The 21,117-nt window shown below is 36.4% G+C and overlaps 1 protein-coding gene and 1 pseudogene across 2 annotated transcripts in view; one reads left to right on the top strand and one right to left on the bottom strand.

The window, feature by feature from the left end:
* LOC308501925 (GLIPR1-like protein 1) overlaps positions 1-21,117 on the bottom strand; it is a gene marked incomplete at both ends in the record, with an annotated part of 32,741 nt that overhangs the window by 1,132 nt on the left and 10,492 nt on the right. Inside the window, one exon of the mRNA XM_081058986.1 lies at positions 2,620-2,865. Coding sequence (XP_080915112.1) covers positions 2,620-2,865 — 246 coding nt within the window. The remainder of the gene's footprint in view (positions 1-2,619; positions 2,866-21,117) is intronic.
* On the top strand, positions 12,392-14,075 carry LOC308502566 (asparagine synthetase [glutamine-hydrolyzing]-like; annotated as a pseudogene). The gene has a single exon. The product of its transcript is annotated as an asparagine synthetase [glutamine-hydrolyzing]-like (transcript).

Here is a 21,117-nt window from a genome sequence, read left to right as displayed (position 1 = left end):
GACAGATCAATTTTGAGCTAGTTTCCCACCAACTAAAATGAGATTAAGCTAGATTGTGAATGTATCCATTCCTTTTGAATATTTTAGAAAGTTAATAAACTATGGCTGCAAGTATATATTTTCAAGAAATCATGTTTAAAAATTTGGTTCATGAATAACTGACTACACCATGATATTCTTTTTGCTTAATATAACTAAACTGTGATTCTTTTTGGCTTTGGGGATGGTAAAAATAAATATTGACTTTGTATAGGTTTAAAATATAGTGCTTTCATTAATGTGACTAGATGTAATATGAATATGAACATTGGTTATAGCTTCAGTATAAATATGTGAAGATAATTGTAAGAAATTTTTAGCTCATTTAGTTTAGAATATTAAGCAAGATACAGTTGTTGAACCAATAAGAATGTACCTACTCCTAATTATTTAAATGTATGTATAAATTAGCCAGTGAGGGGTGAGCTCCCATTTCTGATGTAGCAATGTTAAGGGGTATTTGAAAACACAGCTACCTTTTTCTTTACAGCAAAAGAGGAGGCAAAATATTATATAAAGGCTGAGACTCAGCCTTGATGCCATCTTAGAAAGATTGCTTTCTTCTTGTTCTCAGGACACCTGACATTTGACCCCATTCTCTCACTTTTCTTCAGTAGCCAAACCATATTCTTTGCAAAGAACATCTGTTCTGAGAAGGGTTTCCAGACTTACAACATCCTGTTTTTGGACAAAGAGTGAATAGAAGGAGAGCATGGAAGCTGGTAATTTCCTTGTTCAGTGCACCTGTTAAAAATGACTTGGGGTAAGACAGTATATGTTAACTCAACTTATACAGATGAATAATTTTAAAAAAGAGATTTAGCTCTTTTTTTTTCTTTTAAATGGGCCTTCCTAGGATCTCAGTGCCATGTCTAGGATTAGCTTGGCTAAAAAGTGACTTCCATTTCTCGCCAAAAACCCACCTGAAACAACGAAAAGAATTGGAAAAATCATAAGAAATAATGTTTTTCAGGATACTGGACATAAAACAACAAAGGATAATGCTCCCTGTGAGTTGGGGAGTGAGGGCAGATGTGAGCTATACAATTGTCCACGCTTGTTACTTTGAGGAGTTTCCAGGCCATGACTGGTGGGGTAGGGGTGGTAGAGAAACCAGGAGAAGCTTGATGGAGTCACATAGTTGTGAGACAGAGCTGAGAGTCTGGGGAGACCACAGAGGCAGGAGATTAGAGAGTGTAGTACTGCAGAGGTACACATCAGTCACACTGCTGTGGAGATCAGCACGGGGTCCTCATTGTCAATTCCGCAGAGTACTAACCAGAGCATGTGTGTGAGGAAACTATCCTAGACCTGGGAAAGAACCACTTATAGAAAATTCAGGGAAGACTACTGGTGCTTACATAGGCCCTGGAATAGGACTTTGCCCACTGGCCAGACTAGCAAGTTTCATAATTTCTGGGGCATTGGGTAGAATATGCAGAAGAATTTTGCCTTACTGGTTAGCGATAATTAGCCCAGCCCAGACACTGCTTTTGTTCCACCTCACATATTTTAAAAGAAGGAACCAAAAGGATAAGACAAATTCCAGCTATATCCCAGAAGAGAGTTCAAGAATATTATAGGTAAATAAATAAATCTAGCATCCAACAAGGCACAATTTACAAAGTTGGGAATGTAATAAAATGTACCCACTGTGATAAGCAGAAAAATTTGAGCCATAATTAACAGGAAAAATCAATACATTGTAACTCCCCCAGAACTAACATAGATTCTAGTATTAGTAGGGAAAACATTAAAGTAATCAGTATAAATGTATCCCATGTGGTTAAAAAGCAAGACGAAAGATTAAACATACTAAATATAGTTACTGATGATATAAAAAGACAAAAATAAAACTTTTAGAGATGTAAACTTCAACATCTAAGATTAAAAATAAGGTAAAAATCATTAATAGTAGAATAAATATCACAGAAGAAAAGACTAGTAAACTTAAATATACAGCAGTAAGGCTCTATGAAATTAATTCACTCTCACAGAGTGAAAAACAATTCAAGAAAAAAGAAGAGAGCATTAATCAACTGTGGGAAAACTCAAGTGGTCTTCTACACTGGTAACTGGACTCTGGGAAGAGAGAAGTAGGAGAGAGTGAGAGAAATATTTCAAGAAACAATGGCCAACAGTTTTCCAAGTTTAATTGAAATCATAGATCTACAGTTCCAAGAAGCTCAGTAAACTGCAGCACAAAAACTACAGTAAAGAAAACTTCAATACATTAGGAAGTTCCTCAGGAGTATAATAAAAAAATTTTAAAGGCAGCCAGAGAAAGAAGACACATTATCTACAAAGGAATAAATAAAAGGTTGACAGTAGATTTCTTGTTGGAAACATTGAGCATATCAAAGCATTAAATTGAGATGACAGTGGAATAATTTTTAAAGATCAGAACAAAAAAACAAAAATAAAAACGAAAAAACTCCATAGAATTCGATACCCAGTAAATATATCTTCCAAAAGAAGGTGCATTTTCAGGATACTCAAAAGACACTCAAAAGAAAATACTTGTCTTGTAATTGAAATGTGCATATATAAGAACTAATCAATAAAATATCAAACACTTACCTGCGTATAATGGTTACAAACTTTCGAACAACGTTGTCTATCATAATCATAATATTTAGTTTCATTATACCAACTGGCAACAGCTGAGTTTGGTGTGGATATGCTTAATCCTCCCAGCCAGAGATTTTCTCCAACATAGTTAAAAGTTGGATGGCATTTACGTGCTGTTCCTAAACAGGTGTTGTGTTTGAATCTGCACTTGTTTGTCCATGCTTTAGCAGTCTTTGCTAAACCTTCATCCCAAGTCTGAAAGGTAAAAATAATTTAAAGTGAATTATGTATACTTGTTCGAATTAAAGTTATTCCAATGACAGTAATCAATTACATTTTGTTTAAACTTATTTTAATTAAATGTAGTTTTCATTTGGTATTTATTATTTGTTAGTCATTTCTTTTTAGTTCTGCTTCAGAAACACTTTATGACCCTTGCTGTGATAGTTCATCTTTGCATTTTTAGTACCTGCCAGATGGCTTGGTACAGTAGGGACACTTAGCAAGTATATTTAAATGTCATTTAAATAAGTTCACAGTCTAGTAATTCAGAATGTCATGCAAACATTTCGTAAGAATGAGTTCCCATTTGTAATCAAAAAGGTATTCCTAGCACACTAGAAATAAAATTTCCTTAATTTGATCAAGAGTATCTACAAACAACAACAACAACAACCTTACAACAAGCATTGGTATAAAATAGTGAAACATTGAAAGCTTTCACACAAGATTGGGACTAAAACAAGACGTCTCATCATTTCTATTTAAAATTGTACTGGAAGTTAGGTAATATAATAAAATATGTGCACTATAAATACATAAGACAAGGTATAAAATGTATAATGTTTGGAATCTATCATTATTCACATATGACATGACTGTACATGGAAAATTCAAATGAATGTACAAACAAAATTATAAGAAATAAGTGAAATTACCAAAGTTGCCAGATCCAGGAAAATATACAAAACTGTATTTTCACATACACTTTGAAAACAAATAGCATCAAAAATATCAAATATTTATAAATATGAATGATATAAAATAATCTCTACATTGAAAAATACAAAACATTACTGAGACAAATTTTAAAAGACTTAAAGGGAGAGATATTTAATATTCATGGACCAGAAGATTCAATATTGTAAAGAATATTGGTTGTATTTTATGCAACTATACTACAGTGTCAAAATCAAGAAATTGATGTTGGTTCAACCAATAGACCTTATAATTTCAATAGTTTACCTGCATATATTTGTGTGTGTATGGTTTGATGCAGTTTTATCATGTGTAAATTGAAGTGAGCACCCCTATGATGAAGATACAGAACTCTTCCATCATCACAGTGATCTCTCATGTTAACCCTGTAAAGTCATACTCTTCCACAATATCTCTAAACCCTGGCATTCATTAATGTGTTCTCCATCTCTATAATTTTATCATTTCAAGAATGTTATACAAATAGAATTTCACAGTATGTAAATATTTTTAAAAGATTTCTATTGAAAATATAGCTAACATACAATATTATATTAGTTTTAGAGGTATACCATAGTTATTCAACATTTATATACCTAAAGAAGTGATCACCATGATAAGTCCGGCAACCATTTGATACTGTACTTTGCTATCACAATATTATTGACTGTTCCTTATGCTGTATGTTACATCCCCATGTAACCTATTTGTTGACCTATTTGTTTTATATCTGGAAATTTGGACCTCTTATTCCCCTTCACCTTTCCTCCCCTTTTAAAATTTTTTGATTAAGGTTGACACTCAATATTATTTTATATTAATTGCAGGTGTACAGCATAGTGGTTAGACTTTATATAATTTAAAAAATGATCCCCTGACTAGTGATCCCCACCTAGCACTACATAATTATTACCATATCATTGACTATGTTCCCTATGCTTTACTTTACATCCCCATGACTATTTTGTAACTACCAATTTGTACTGCTTTATCCCTTTTTCACCCTGCCTCCCAAAGCCCTCCCATCTATCATCCCAATAAATCTAGTACCCACCTAGAATAATACAGTTATTACAATATTATTAGCAATATTCTTTATGCTACATCCTACATCTTCATAACTACTTGTAACAACCAATTTGTACTTCTTAACCCCTTCCCCTTTAACCACCCCCAATCCCCTCCCATCTGGCAACCATTAAAATGTTTTCTGTATCTATGAGTTCCTTCTGTTTTGTTTGTCAATTTTGTTTAGATTCTACATAAAAGCGAAATCGTATTGCATCTGTCTCTCTCTGTCTGACGTACTCCACTCAGCACAATACCCTCTAGGTCCATACACGCTGCTGCAGATGGCAAGAACCCATTCCCTTCCAGGGCTGAGCAACATCCCACTGTATATTACCACCTACTCTTTATCTATTCTTCTACTGTTGGGCACCCCATCTGCCTCCACATCTTGGCCATTGTAAGCAATGCTGTAATGAACATATGGATGCAAATATCCCCTCAAGTAGCATTTGCGTTTCTTCAGATAAATACCCTGAAATGGGATAGCTGGGTCCTTCTTTGTCTCTTGTTATAGCCTTTGTGTTAAAGTCTTTTTTGCCTGGAGTAAGTATTGCTACTCCAGCATTTTTTTGTTTTTTTTCATTACCATTTTCACGAAATATCTTTTTCCATCTTTTTACTTTTTGTCTGTGTGTATCTTTCAATTTGAAATGAGTCTCTTGTAGGCAACATATGTAAGGTTTTTGTTTTCTTATCCATTCAGCCTTCCTATGTCTTTTTTTAAATTGAAATTTATTGGGATGATAATGGTTAGTAAAATTACATAGGTTTCAAGTGTGCAATTCTGTAATGCATCATTTGTATATCACATTGTGTGTTCACCACCCACAGTCAGTTCTCCTTCCATAACCATATATTTGACCCAGTTTACCCTCATCTACCACCACCCTCTCCCCTTACCCTCTGGTAATCACTGCAATATTGTCCTGTGTCTATGAGTTTTTGTTTTTTTATTTGTTTGTCTTATTCTTTTGTTGCTTTCAGTTTTATATCCCACACATCAGTGAAGTCATATGGTTCTTGACTTTTGGTGACTTATTTGGGTTAGCATAATAATCTCAAGATCCATCCATTTTGTCACAAACAACAATGTTTCATCTTTTCTTACAGCAGAGTAATAATATTCCATTGTGTATATATGTCACATCTTCTTTATCTAATCATCTATTGAGGGACACTTTGGTTGTTTTCATGTTTCGGCCACCATAAATAAAGCTGCAGTGAACATCAGATCACATATATCTACTCAGATAAATATTTTCATATCTTTTTTGGTATATACACAGGAGAGGGATTGCTGGTCATGTGGGACTTATCAAACTAAAAAGCTGCTGCACAGCAAAAGAAACCATCAAAAAAAATATAAAGAGGCAACCAACCAAATGGAAGAAGATATTTGCAAACAATGCCTCCAATAAGGGGCTAATATCCAAAATATATAAAGAACTCATACAACTCAACAACAAAACAACAAACAATCCAATTAAAAAATGGGCAGAGGACCCGAATTGACATTTCTCCAAAGAGGACATACAGATGGCCAACAGACATATGAAAAGATGCTCAACATCACTAATCGTCAGAGAAAATAAAAACCATAATTGTATATCACCTCACACCAGTTAGAATGGCTATCATCAATGAAACAAATAACAAGTGTTGGAGAGGCTCTGGAGAAAAAGGAACCCTCATATACTGTTGGTGGGAATGCAGACTGGTGCAGCCGTTATGGAAAGAAGTTGGAGGTTTCTCAAAAAATTAAGAATAGAATTACCATATGAACCTCCTGTGTCTTTTGATTGGAGCACTTAATCCACTTACATCGAAAGTAATTGTTGATAGATATGTGCTATTGCCATTTTATTATTAATAATTTTGATTTTTTTCAATTTTAAAAAGTCCCTCAGTGTTACATTATTCCTTGTAATACTGGTTTGGTGGTGGTGAATTCCTTTAACTTTTTCTTGTCTGGGAAGCTCTTTATTGCTCCTTTAATTTAAAATGATAGCCTTGCTGGGTAGAGTAGTCTTGGTTGTAGGCCTTTGCTTTTCATCTTTTCAGTATTTTGTGCCAATCCCTTCTGGCCTGAAAAGTTTCTGTTGAGAAATCAGCTGACAGTTTAATGGGAGCTCCCTTACAAATGACTAGTTGCCTTCCTCTTGCTGCTTTTAGGATTCTGTCTTTGTCTTTAACCTTTGCCATTTTAATTATACTGTGCCTTGGTGTGGGCCTGTTTGGGTTCATTCTGTTTGGGACTCTCTGCACTTCCTGAACTTTTATGTCTATTTCTTTTGCCAGGTTAGGAAAATTTTCAGTAATTATTTCTTCAAATAGGTTCTCAGTCTCTTGCTGTCTCTATTCTCTTTCAGGTATCCCTATGATGCAAATATTGTTAGGCTTGATGTTGCTCCAGAGGTCTCTTAAACTGTCCTCATTTTTTTGGATTCTTTTTTCTTTTTGCTGTTCTGATTGAATGTTTTCTGCTACCTTGTCTTCCAAATCACTGATTCGATCTTCTGCTTCATCTAGTCTGCTGGTGATTCCTTTTAGTGCATTCTTCATTTCTGTGACTGTAGTTTTCACTTCTGACTGGTTCTTTTTAATGGTTTCTATGTCCTTTTTTTATGCTTGCTATTTTTTTGTTGAAGTTCTCACTAGTTCCTTGAGCATCCTTATAGCCATTGTTTTGAACTCTGTATCTGGTAGGTTGCTTGCCTCCATTTCACTTAATTCTTTTTCTGGAGTTTTTCCCTGTTCTTTCATTTGGGATGTATTTCTTTGTTTCCCCCATTTTGGCTGCCTGTCTGTGTTTGTTTCTGTGTATTAGGTAGATCTGCTATAACTTCCAGTCTTGGTTGAGTGGCCTTATGCAGTAGGTGCCCTGTGGGGTACTGGCACAGTCTCCCTATCATCAGAGACAGGTGTTCCAGGAGAGCCCCTTATGTGGGTTATGTGTGACCTCCTGATATAGTTGAACCTTGATTGCTATTGGCATGTCAGTGAGTGGGATTGACCCTCAGGCTGATTGTCTGTGGGGATGGCCATGCTCACAGCTTAAGGGCTACTGTGTGTGAGGGCTTTCCCCATTGAATGGGATTTGCCGCAGCTGGCTCTGTGCCTCTTGAGACCATGCCTTGTGTCTCACTTGTGTATGCCACTTGTGGGAATAATTGAGTGGTGCTCTGCAACCAGTCTTTAAGTATGTTGGTTCTGGGGCCTCTTGGGAGGGACTCTGGTGCAGGCCCAGATGATCCACTGCCTGTGACTGGCCAGGAGCTACCTGGTAGGAACTACAAATTGATCTGCAGTTGTTTGCTACCTGTGTTAAACCTGGAGTGCATGGGAGAGGCTACAATGTGAACCAAGGACGTCTGCCACCAGTACTGGATCTGGGGTAACTTCAAAAAAAGTCAGGACAACACCTGCAGACCTGCTGCCGCCTGCCAGCTCTCTTAAGATTCAGCTGCTGGTAAAGCCTAGTTTGGTATGCATGTTGGGTGAGGCAGGGTCTCAGGGAGTCACCAGAATGGGAAGAGTCGTGGTCACCAGGTTAATGTAGATTCTGGTTTGGTGCCAGTGCTGAGCCTGGAGCTACTCAGCGAAAGTTTCAGTACAATGAGGCCAGTCACTGCCCGACTGGGGCCTGCAAGACTCTGTTTTCCAAGAAAGAGTGTAATGGGGGCAGGGCTGGCTGCTCGCCAATACAATGCCTCTGAGTTGGGTGAAATGGGTGGGGCTGGGTCCCAGTGAGTCGCCAGAGTGAAGCAGCAGAACTCACCAGACCCAGGAGATTCAGGTTTGGCCTGTGGGGGGCAGGCTCAACACAGGAAAGATGGTTCCTGCCTGCTGGCTGCATGGGAGTAGGACCCAACACAGGGAAAATGCTGACTGTCCTCTAGCCCTTGCCTCAAAAGCCTCACACCTCAGTCTGCCCCCCATATGCCTTTGACACACCCCAAGTCACCGTCCCTCTGCTGGAGCCCACGGTGAGAGCCTGTGAGTAATTCTGTGCATTGGGTGTTTAAGAGGACATCTTGGTCTCCCACAGCCTTCCCTGCCACCCAGATGGTCTGAATCCCCACTGCTTTTCACAGCCAGAGGTTGTGGGGGCTCCTCTTTGTGGCACCAGTACTCCAGGCTGGAGAGCCTGGTGTCGGGTTGGGGTCCTCATTGCTCCAGGAGGTGGGGGGAGCCTCCATGTTCCTGAAATATCCCTCCTGATTCTCAACCACCACACAGAGGTGTGGGGCCTATTCCATGTCTCCACCCCTCCTGCTAATCTCCATGTGTGTTCTTCTTTATATTTTCAGTTATAAGACTTCTGTTGGGCTAGAATTCAGATGGTTCTCCAGGTTGATTGTTCTATAATTTAGTTGTAATTTTAATGTATTCATGGAAAGACACAGTCATAGTGTTTACTCTGCCGTCTTGGATCTCTAAATATTTTGAGATTGGCTTTCTGTTCACTTAGTATAATTCCCTCAAAATTCATCCGCACTGTTTCACATGTCAATAATTTATTCTTCTTTATTGCTGATAACTATGTTATGGTATGGATGTACTATAGTTTGTTTAACCTTTACCTATTGATATAAATTTGGATGTTTACAAGTTTGGGCTTTTACAAATAAAGCTGCAGTGAACATGTGTGATCAGATTTTTGTGTAGCAATATGTTTTCCTTTTTCTAAGATGAAAGGAATAGGAAAAAGTACCCCGGAATGGGATTTCTGGGTCTTTGGTTAAACATACATTTAATTTTTTAGAATGAAAGTGCCAAACTATTTTCCAGAGTAGTTGTACCATTTTATGTTTCCAACACCAACGTATGACAGATATAGTTTCTCCACATTTTCTCCAGTATTTAGTGTTGGCACTATTTCTAATTGGTATGTGGTGTTATCACATATTCTTCTTTTTATTTGCACTTTTCTTGTGGCTAAGGATGTTGAACATATATTCATGTGCTTATTTTTCACCTGTGTATCCTTGTGGTGAAATGTCTGTTCAATCTTCATTTTTCTCATTGATTTTTTTTTTAAGAGTTGAATTTTGAGAGTTCTTTATGTATTCTAGGTAGGAGTTTTTTCTGAGATAAGTGGTTTGTATATATTTTTGCTTCGTCTGTAGCTTGTCTTTTCATTTCTTAATTTTAAAGAACATAAGGTTTTAATTTTGAAATTTTGATGAGGGTCAAGTTATTGAGTTTTTCTTTTATTACTGTGGTTTTGGTGTCATGTTTAATCAAATTTATCCACCATATTAGGAATATGTTCTTATCCAGCTGTAGGTCCCGAGAACTTATCCCCTAGGATAAGAACTTATCCTACAGTTCTTATCCAGCTGTAGGTCCTGAGAACTTTCTCCCCTTTTTCTTTTAAAAGTTTTATAGTTTTATATTTTTGCATATAAATATTAAATATTTAAATATTAAATGCAAAAATCTAAAACTATAAAACTTTTATATGTGATTCCTTTTGTGTTAATTTTTGTATAAGGTATAAAGTTGAGGTCAAAGGGCAATTTCTTTTTGCTTACAGATGTCAAATGTGTGTAGAGTTGTCCATAGTATATGTGTGCAAGGTCTATAATTATATCCCAGATTCATTCCTGGTATTGGTAAATTGTGCCACTGTTTTTATAGTGGTCCTCTCAAAGAATCAACTTTTTATTTTATTGATTTTTATATCCTTTTTTCTGTTTGCAACTTCATTGATTTGTTGTCTTATCTGCCTCATTATTGTTTTTCGTCTGCATTTATTTTATTTTTTCTCCTGTTTCTATAGGTAGAGTTTAGATTATCCATTTAAGAGCTTTCCTCTTTTTTAATATAACCACTTAGGGCTACACATTTCCCTCTCAGCACTTCCTTTAGTGCACTGAGTAGGTTTTAATATATTGCATTATATATATGTATATATGTGTATATATATATACACACATATTATATATTATACATATTATATTATGTGTTATATATATTATATATAATATGTTACATATATATTTAAATTTTCCTTGAGAATTCCTCTTTGACTCATGTATTATTTACAGGTGTGTTTAACTTCCAAGTACTTAAAAAGTTTCCTGCCATCTTTTGCTGTATATAACTGTTTTGATATCATTGTGTTCTGAGAACATAATCTATATAATTTCAATTCTGTTTAATTGGTTGAGTTTTTATTTTATAGTTCAGGATACAGTCAATCTTGGTTAATGTTCAATAGGCACTTTATAAAAATGTGTATTCTCTAGTTGTTGAATGGAGTGGTCTATAAATATCAATGAGATCCTAGTTAGTTAATAATATTAAGTTCTCTTTATCCTTACTGAGTTTCTGTCTGATTATTGAGAGAAGTGTATTGAAATTTCCAAATGTAGTTGAGGACTTTTCTATTTCTTTTTAAAGTTATACTGGCTTTCTTTCCTGTAATTTAAATGTGTGTTATTTGGGGAATTCAAAATTTTGATACAATTTCTTTGTGATAGATTGATCAGTTTATCATTATGTAATGCCTTTCTCTGTCTGTAGTATTTTCTTTGCTCTGAATTCTATTTCATCTGATATTAATAAATCCACTTCTGCTTTCTTTTGATTAATGTTTGTATGATGTGTTTTTCTCCATCCTTTTACTTTAAACTACCTATATCATTATATTTGAAGTGAGTTTCTTGGTCATAGCATATTGTTGGCTAATATTTGTTTGTTTGTTTTAATCCATTCTGCCAATCTCTGTTTTAAAATTGTTGTATTTATACTATTTACATTTCATGTACTTTTTGATAAGTTAGAGTATGACCCTATGATTTCATTGATTTCATTTAATCTTTCATTTAATTTTTCATTCCTGTTTCACTGACCTGCCTTCCTGTGAGTTACTTGTTCATTATTTAGAATTTTGCTTTGATTTGTCCATAGTGTTTTTTAGGTATATATTTTTATATAGATGTTTTAATGGCTGCTATAGGTATTACATAATATATGTAACTAATCACAATCCAACATCAGCGTTTTACTAGTTTGCATGATGTGTAGAAATATCATAATAGTCCTCCTTTATGTGTGATTTTGCTTTCACTGTTTTAGTTACCTGCAGTAAAACTTGGTCCAAAAATATTAAATGGAAAATTCCAGAAATAAACAATTCATAAGTTTTAAATGGCATGGCATTCTGAGTAGCTTGATTAAATTTTATGTCATCCCGCTTTGTCCTGCCAAGACGTGACTCAGGTTTTTGTGCAGCATATCTATACAGTATATGCTATTGGCCCGTTAGTCACTTAGCAGACATCTTGGTTATCAGATTGACTGTGACAGTATTTTATTCAAGTAACCCTTTTTTTAAAACTTCATAATGGCACCAAAGTGCAAGAGTAGTGATGTTTCAAAGTTGGATATGTCAAAGGAAAGCCATATAATTCTTCCTTTAAGTGAAAATATGAAAGTTTTTAATAAGGAAAGAAAAAAAAATTGTATGCTGAGGTTGGTAAAAATGAGTCTTTTATCTGTGAAACTGTGAATGAGAAATTAGAAGTTTGTGCTGATTTTCTCCACACCTCAAATTGCAGAGGTTATGGCCGCAGTGTGCAATAAATACTTAGTTAAGATGGAAATGGTATTAAATTTGTGGGTGGTCCCTCTCCTCCTGCAGTCCGCAGACCGGCTCTGTGACAGTTGCTCATCTGCTCACCCAATTTGCTCCTGCCCAGAAGGGCTGTAGTTCCATTGAACCATGTGTGGCATTTGGGCCCTCTTTGGCAGCGATGACTGCCTTTTTGTTCAGTTTCTGAGTGCTATGAAGTTTGCACACAGGGGTCCAGATGCATTCCATTTTGAGAATGTCAGTGGATACACCAACTGCTGCTTTAGATTCCACCAGTTGGCGGTGGTGGACCCGCAGTTTGGAATGCAGCCAATTTGAGTGAAGAAATATCTTTATTTGTGTCTGTTACAATAACGAAATCTACAACCACCAAAAGCGGCACCACCATTTTGAATTCGAGTATCAGACCAAAGTGGATAGTGAGATAATCCTTCATCTTTATGACAAAGGAGGAATTGAGCAAACGGTTTATATATTAGATGGTGTATTTGCATGTATTTTACTGGGTACAGCCAATAAGAAAGTGTTCCTGGGCAGAGATACCTATGGAGTCAGACGTCTGTTTAAAGCCATGACGGAAGATGGATTGTTGGCCGTGTCTTTAGAAGCTAATGGTTTTCTTAACTTAAAGCTCTCCACAGTTCCATTTTAAAAAATGGAGCCCTTTTCCCCTGGCCACTATGAAGTTTTGGATTTAAAGCCAAACGGCAAGGTTGCATTGGTGGAAATGGTTAAATACCATCACTACAGAGAAGAGCCTCTGCATGCCTTCTGGGACAGTGTGGAGAAAGTGTTTCCAGGTTTTGAGCTAGCAACTGTGAAGAGCAACCTCTGGATGTTTTTTGACAATGCCATTAAGAAACATTTGATGACAGACAGAAGGATTGGCTGCCTTTTATCAGGGGGTTTGGATTCCAGTTTGTTTGCTGCAATCCTGTTGAAGCAGCTCAAAGAGGCCCAAGTATAGTACTCTCTCCAGACATTTGCAATTGGCGTGGAAGATAGTCTTGATTCACTAGCTGCTAGAAAGGTGGCAAATTATACTGGGAGTGAACCATGAAGTCCTCTTTAACTCTAAGGAGAGTATTCAGGTCCTGGATGAAGGCATATTTTCCTTGGAAACTTCTTATGACAGTACAACAGTGTGTGCTTCAGTAGGCATGTATTTAATTTCCACGTACATTAGGAAGAGCACCGATAGTGTGGTGATATTCTCTGGAGAAGGTTCAGATGAACTAACTCAGGGATACATATATTTTCATAAGGCTCCTTCTCCTGAAAAAGCTGAGGAAGAGAGTGAAAGCCTTCTAAAGGAACTCCATTTGTTTGATGTTCTCCGTGAAGCTCGAACTACTGCTGTCCATGGCCTTGAATTGACAGTCCCATTCCTAGACCATTGATTTTATGCCTATTACTTTCTCCGCCACTAGACCTGAGAAATCCCAAGAATGGGATAGAAAAACATCTTCTGGGAGAGACATTTGAAGACTCCAATCTGTTACCTAAAGAGAGTCTCTGCTGACCCAAAGAAGTCTTCAATAATGGCGTAACCTCACTTAGGAATTCCTGGTTTAGGATATTACAGGAATATATGAACATCAGGTTAGTGATGCAATGATGGCAACTGCAGTCAAAGAATTTCCCTTCAATACAACCTAAAACTGAAGAAGGCTATTACTACCGTCAAATATTTGAACACGATTACCCAGATCGAGCTGACTGGCTGACCCATTACTGAATGCCCAGGTGGATTAAGGCCACTGACCCTTCTGCCCGCACTCTGACTCATTACAAGTCAGCCACCAAAACTTAGGCACTCTGTAAGCTATAGAGCAAGGGTGTCCAAACTTTTTTCAACATTTTTCACCAAGGACCATATGAGGTAAAATACACAAACAGCCGGGCCACTCACTCGAGGTGAAATACGTATTCCCTCACCTGGTTTATTTAAGTAAACTAAATATATTTTTGGAATTTGCTGTGGGCCAATAAAAAATGGATTGTGGGCCGCAGTTGGCCTGCAGGCTACAGTTTGGACACCTCTGCTATAGAGTGTTTCTTCTTATTGTAAACGGTAGGGGCCTTGGGGACAGGAAGGGGAACAATGAGTGACAACCATACAGGCTTGCTTGAAAAGAAATAGAAGTCTTAAATCTGAAAAAAAAAAATGTGGGTGATAGGCCTGAACAGAAAATGTGTGTGTGTGTGTGTGTGTGTGTGTGTGTGTGTGTGTGTGTGTAATCATTTGTGGTTCTGTACTATCCACAATTTCAATATATCGGGTGCGGTACTATCCGTGGTTTTAGGCATCCTCTGGGGGTCTTGGAATGTATCTCCCACAGATAAAGGGGGGCCACTGTACTTTCATTTAGGTCCCTTTATCATTCACTCTACCAATAATATTATTGTCTTAAATATATGTCTTAAATATCTGCATACATTAAGAACCACATCAGATAATGTTATAATTTTTGCTTCAACTCTCAAACATAATTTGGAAAACATAAGAGAAGAATAGTTTATTATACTCTTGCCTTTTTGTTTCTTCATTCTTGAAGTTCCAAGAGTCTTTGTTTTATTATTATCTTACTGTTTGATAATCTTTCCTTAGCTACTTTTTTTTTTTTAGAGTAGGTCTGCTTATGACAAATTGTCTTAGTTCTTGAATCTGAGTATGTCTTAATTTCACCTTCATTCCTAAAGATATTTTCTCTGGGTAGAATTTTTAAATGACTCTTCTTTGAAATTGTCATTGAAATTGAAATTGAAAATGTTGTGCCACTTTCTCTGGCACCTATGGATTTGGATGAAAAATTTGATGACATTGAAATTGTTGTTCTCCTATAGGCAATGTGTTGTTTTTTTCCAGCTGCTTTTAAGATTTTCTTTCTCCTTGTCTTACGTTTTCTGAAGTATGATTATGATGTATCTTGGCATGAATTTCTTTGGGCATATTTGGTCTTCACTCAGATTTACTGCTTATGTTTTTATCCAAATTTTGGAAGGTCTTATCCACTATTTCTTAAAGTATTTTTCTCCTCCTCTCCATCTTTCTCCATTCCTTCTGGAGCTCCAACGGCATGAATGTTAAATACTTTGTTATTATCACATAGGTCACTGATGTTCTGTTCATTTTTTTCAGTCCATTTTCTCTCTGCTGGTCAGATTTGTAATTTCCATTGTTCTATTTCCAATTTCACTGATTTTTATCCTTTTTCATATTCATTCTGCTATTGATCCAATACTATAAGTTTTAAATTTTTACTATATTTTTCATTGTATAATTTCCATTTGAATCTTCTTTATAGCTTCCATTTCCATGCTGAGACTTTCCATTTCTTTGTTTGTTTTAAGCATTTTTGTAATGACTCTTTGAAGCACTTTTGTGACGCCCACTTTTAAATCCTTGTCAGGTACTTCTAGCATCAGTGTCCCCTGGTGTTAGCATCTGTTGTCTTTTTCTCACTCACGTTGATATTTCCTGGTTCTTGGTATGATGAGTGATTTTTTATTGTATCCTTAACATTTTCAGGTTTATATTATGAGACTCTAGACCTTATTTAATCCCCCTGCTTTCATAGGTCTTCCCTGACACTCATCCAATTGGGGGGAAAGCCATGTATAACTGGTTGGCGGGTGAAAGTCCAGGCTCCCCACTCACTCTTATTTAACCTCACTGTGAGAAGGATACTGCTTACCACTGGAAGGAGATGGACATCCAGGCTCCCATATGATTCTGCTGACTTTATCCCACAGGGAGAGGCAATGCCTTGTTCTCACCAGCTGGGGGTGAAAATCTAAGCTCCCTACTTGGCCTGTGTCGACACCACAGTAGAGAAGGGCATACCCCATTACTTTGAGATGGGGCTGGAAGTCGTCACATGGCCTTCACTGACACCCTGGGGAAAGGGCTGTTGTGAGGACCACCTTTATTACTGCTGGATGGTAGTGAAAGTCCAGGCTCCATGCTCTGACTCCACACTGTCAGGGCAGGCGGGGTACCTTGTTACTGCCTGGTCGGGGCTAGAAGCCTCTTCACTTAGCCTCCTCTGACAGAACACTGGTGGAGAGGAGGTGAGAGTGGTCCTTCATTAGTGTCAGGCCAGGCTGGTAGTCGAGGCTCTTCCCTTGGCCTTTGCTGAAAATGTTGGGAGAGTTGTTGTTTTTTCCTGTGTTTTTTATCCAGACTAGGATGGTGATTGTGAAAAATGGTGTCTGCCTTACTAGGTTGCCACTTTCCTGGTTCTCTGGCAAGAGAAAGCAGGCTTTTCTTGAGGATTTTATTTTCTGCATTTGTTGACATTTCAGGATTCAGACTTGTTTAGTACCTAGTCCAGGATGTACAAGAGTCAAACAGGAAATCCGGAGAACTCACCTTGTGTCACTCCTTGAGCTTCGTAGACGCTAGTTGATCTGTCTGCTTCCTTCTCTCCCACTTTAAAAGTCTTTTTATGTTTGCTTTTTAAAAATATACTATACAAGATTTTTCACAGTACTTAAAAGGAAAGATAGGGCAAATGGATTTGCTCCATCTTCTTGGGCATATGTTTCTTTAAGAGTTTGGTCATTGCATTTCCCATTCTTATTTCCAGAACTCCAAAGAACACATTACCAACAGGTAGATAGTCTCCCTATAATTCCTTGCCTCTAGAATTTGGCATGGTGAAAAGCTTAAGAAGATAAACATAAAAGCTACTACCAGAATCAGAACCTTGAACATACAGCAAGATATCACAGGGCATTGAAGGACAGCATTCTAGGAAGTTAGGATTTCTAACATGGTTTTCTCAGCCTCCAAAATTTCTGTGCCATAGGACCACCATGGGAGCAGTAGACCACCTGGACGGGCAGCATCTTTGCATCCCAATGATGACTAGTTTGGAAAGAATGATGATTATTGACTTGATTCTTAAATATGCTTCTTCTGTCTTTTGGAACAAAGACCCCAGGTTTTGTGTATAATAATGGGGGCAGAGTAGTCTCCAAATATTAAAGATCCCATTTTTAATCTCCTGTTAAGGCGAGGACTGCAAATTACACTGAAATTGATATAAACAAAGAAATGCAATTTTAGTCCAATTTAAAATTGCAGATTGAAATTCATACTACTTATTTCATTGGGTAATTTCCTGTATTCTTTTTTGTTTTTTGACATTTTAATCTCTTACTTTCCTTCAAACTACAAAAATAGTTGTACCAATAAGTTTGATTACAGTAGCCAAGAGAGACTTCAGTAGCTCCCAGAGGATGGTTCATAATTTACTGTTCTAGAAAATGAACAGACTGAGCGATGAGTTCTCATATACCACCCTGCACCAGAAATTATGTGTAGTTAGAACAGATAACATACCGTAAAGACAGAACCGCCATTTTTCTTAGTTACTGGAAGACAGATATAATTCTGGAACCAAGCATACAAGAAATCAACAACAAACAACAAATTTTTCAAGCCAGGCCTTTTCACTTACTGTAATCACAGCTATAGCTCTTATGCAATTTATTCCTTTCTCCAACATAAATCAACTTAGCTATAGACTCTAGAAAACTTTACCTCCTTAAGGTTGTTAGAATCCTAGTCTTTTGCCTAAATCATTGGGAAAATCCTTTGCTTTGAAAGGAAAAAATAATCAGAAACTTAATTAAAACATGGTTCCAATGTAGCTTGTACCAAGTCATCCCTGTGTGAAGTGTGGTATAAAAGAAAATGATTCCATCATTACAATTAAGACCTAGTCTTACTATCCAAATGGTAAACTCTATAGATGTGAAAGAGTAGGAATTAGTATGCGATGGCTAAGGTATTGAATGCATTCAAAACATATACCTGAAACCTGCTCAAACACATAATTTGTACAAATTATAATTATCTAGATGTGTATATAACGAATAGCATATATTTGCGTTTTAGAATTCTCAAGGACTTAATAATTAAAGTTCATTTTTTTTCCTGACTGAACAACGTAATTAAAAATCTTTCTAGAAAAAATATTTTAATGACCCCTTATATCTGGCAATGCTATCACCCAAAACTAACTCCTATTAATTCTCTGACCCCAGGGAATATTATTGAGTAATATTCTTCCATAACTTGTAAATAGAAGAATGTGACATGTTTATAGACATAAATATTTAAAAGCTCGATCACCTGTCTTACGCCTAGCCTAAGTCCAGTACATTCTAGAAGCACAAGCCCTCGTATTATCAGTTCCATCTGTATAACTGAAGCTCCTCTACACAAGGAGGAAGATGAACACCCACTAAGAAATTCTTTAAAACATAAACTAAAAACAAAGATAATTATAAATTATCAACTTAGATGGAGAGTTGCCCATGTTATCTTTTTAAGAGTATGGTCATAAAATCATGATGCTTCTAGTGGTGCCATGGAAGAAGCAGTGTGTTGTGCATGTGATTGAGGGGTGGAGGATATTGGATGTGCCAATATGCTGTTGAAGAATTTATACCATATGTGGATCATATAGAAAGAATGATGTTGAACAATAACAATAGTACAGTAGCTAATGTTCCAAATTCCTGAAAGGACTATAAGAAATAATTCAAATAACAAAACAATACTTTAAAAAATAGATTTATTGAGATTTAATATATAGAAAGAATGATACATATTTAACGTGTACAGTTTGATGAGTTTGGACCTATGCAAACACCCATGATACTAACACCACAATCAAGGTAACAGATGTAACCAGAGTTTCCTTGTGTCCCCTTGGTTTTGTTGGTGTTTGTGGTAAGAACACTTAATATGAGAGTTACCTTCACAAAAAGGACACCGTATCGTATTGTGAAGTATAGGACTATGCTACATGGCAGATCTCTAGAACTTATTCCTCTAACATAAATCAAACCTTATACTCTTTGAATAATAATTTCCCAATTTCCTGTCTCTCCCCACCCTGGAGCCCCTGGCAACTACTGCTGTATTCTCTGCTTGTATGAATTTCACTATTTTAGATACTTCAAATAAGTGGAATAATGCAGTATTTGTCCTTCTGTGACTGGCTTATTTCACTTAGCATAATGAATGTCCTGAAGGTTCTTCCATGTTGTCACAAATGGCAGGATTTTCTTCTTTCTTAAGTCTGAATGATATTCCATTCTATGTACATACCACATTTTTTTTATCCATTCATCTGTGGATAGACCCTTGGGTTGTTTTTATACCTGGGCTGTCGTAAACAATGCTGCAATGAACATGGTAGCACAGATATCTCTTCAAAATCCTGATTTAAATATTTTTGGATGTATAGATAGAAGTAGGATTTCTGGATCATATGGTAGCTACATTTTTAGTGACTTGAGTAATCTCCGTACTGTTTTCCACAGCTGCGTCCTAATTTTACATTCCCAACGACAGTGTACAATGGTTACAATTTCTCCACAACTTTGACAACACTTATCTTAAAATTTGTTTGTCTTTTTATTATTTACCTCCTGCATAGCAAACATTTGCAATTAAGGACAGCAATTTGAATATAAATGTCATTAATTCCACAAAAGTAGGGAAGAAATGAGAAGAAAGTTAAAAGATGCTAACCCTGTTACTTTAGAATGGCAGGAGAATCAGTAGATATTCTCTTATTCTTCACATTGGTAAATCAATTAGCCAATGAATAAATTGGGAGCTCTCATTATATTGCCCGTCAATGAACTAGCTGAGGTTGGGGGCTCCCACTCATTCTAGCAAGAGAGGTTGAATTTTAACCTTTTCTATAACCTGTACAAGAAATTAAACTTTGTTTAGTTAAATCACTGAGATTTTAAGGTTTATTTCATACCACGGTCTAGCCTAGACTTTTATAAAACTTATTGCTAGAAATGAGATGCAACCATAATAAAAATCTAAACTCATACTGCCCTGAGAACTAGGCAGTGCTCTGGGCACTGATTTTATAGGCCATTAATGATACACACACAGACACACACATGCACACAATTTATTATAAAACAAAAGATTCCCCTCATTCTAACCTTAGCATGGGTTCATTGTAACCCATAACACTGAATGTCTACATCTTTTGTCACATGGTTGTAAAACATGCAGCATCTATAAATGGTAAATAGGTTTGTGAATATTGTTGCTGTTGACATTGGAGACAGACACTGGTTCAGACTCTAGGATAGTTTTGAACTGTGGAAGCTCTGAGGCAAGAGCACAGATCAACTTGTCAAATCTTTCAGCAGGACAACAATGTACTTACATAACATAATACTGTTTATCATTACTACTCAGGATCTGCTTCCTCACTTCTCATTGTTCCCATTTTGGTGATAAGGGTGACACTTTGCAATGGTAACAGTTTCCATTGCCATTAGGTAGGGATTAAAGTAGATTTTTGTGTTGCCCTATGAAGCATGACATCCATTCTTTACTTTGCCTACGGAATGAGTATGAACGCTACAATGGTAAATAATTGAATGTTTATAAAAACATAGAAGAAGACTTAATTATATTTTCTAAAAAATTAAAAATATTTAAAATATCTAAAATTGATATTCACCCATTATAACTTTGCCTTTTAATTTTAATAGTTTTGATTATTTTTCAAAAAAATGATAATTTAATTACTGATAACATGAATGAAAATGAGCAAAATTATTCTGATCAAATCCAAATCCATCCTAACAAGTTAGATGAAATCCTTAAGCCACATATTCTTTACTCAATCAAGATTTAATTACTGAGCAAACCGTGAGACTGTATGTGGGCTTCCATGTTTATTCTTCCTCTAAGCCACAAATGTTACTGGTAAACTTGTCTAAACCACGTGTTTAACAGATGGCAAGCAGTGAAGAAACTTATGTGAGAGGCAGAATGATGGCAATCCATGTGGTTC

The sequence above is a fragment of the Rhinolophus hipposideros genome, assembly GCF_964194185.1.
Source record: "Rhinolophus hipposideros genome assembly, chromosome: 9".
Classification (NCBI taxonomy): domain Eukaryota; kingdom Metazoa; phylum Chordata; class Mammalia; order Chiroptera; family Rhinolophidae; genus Rhinolophus; species Rhinolophus hipposideros.
This window is presented reverse-complemented; position numbering and strand designations above follow the sequence as displayed.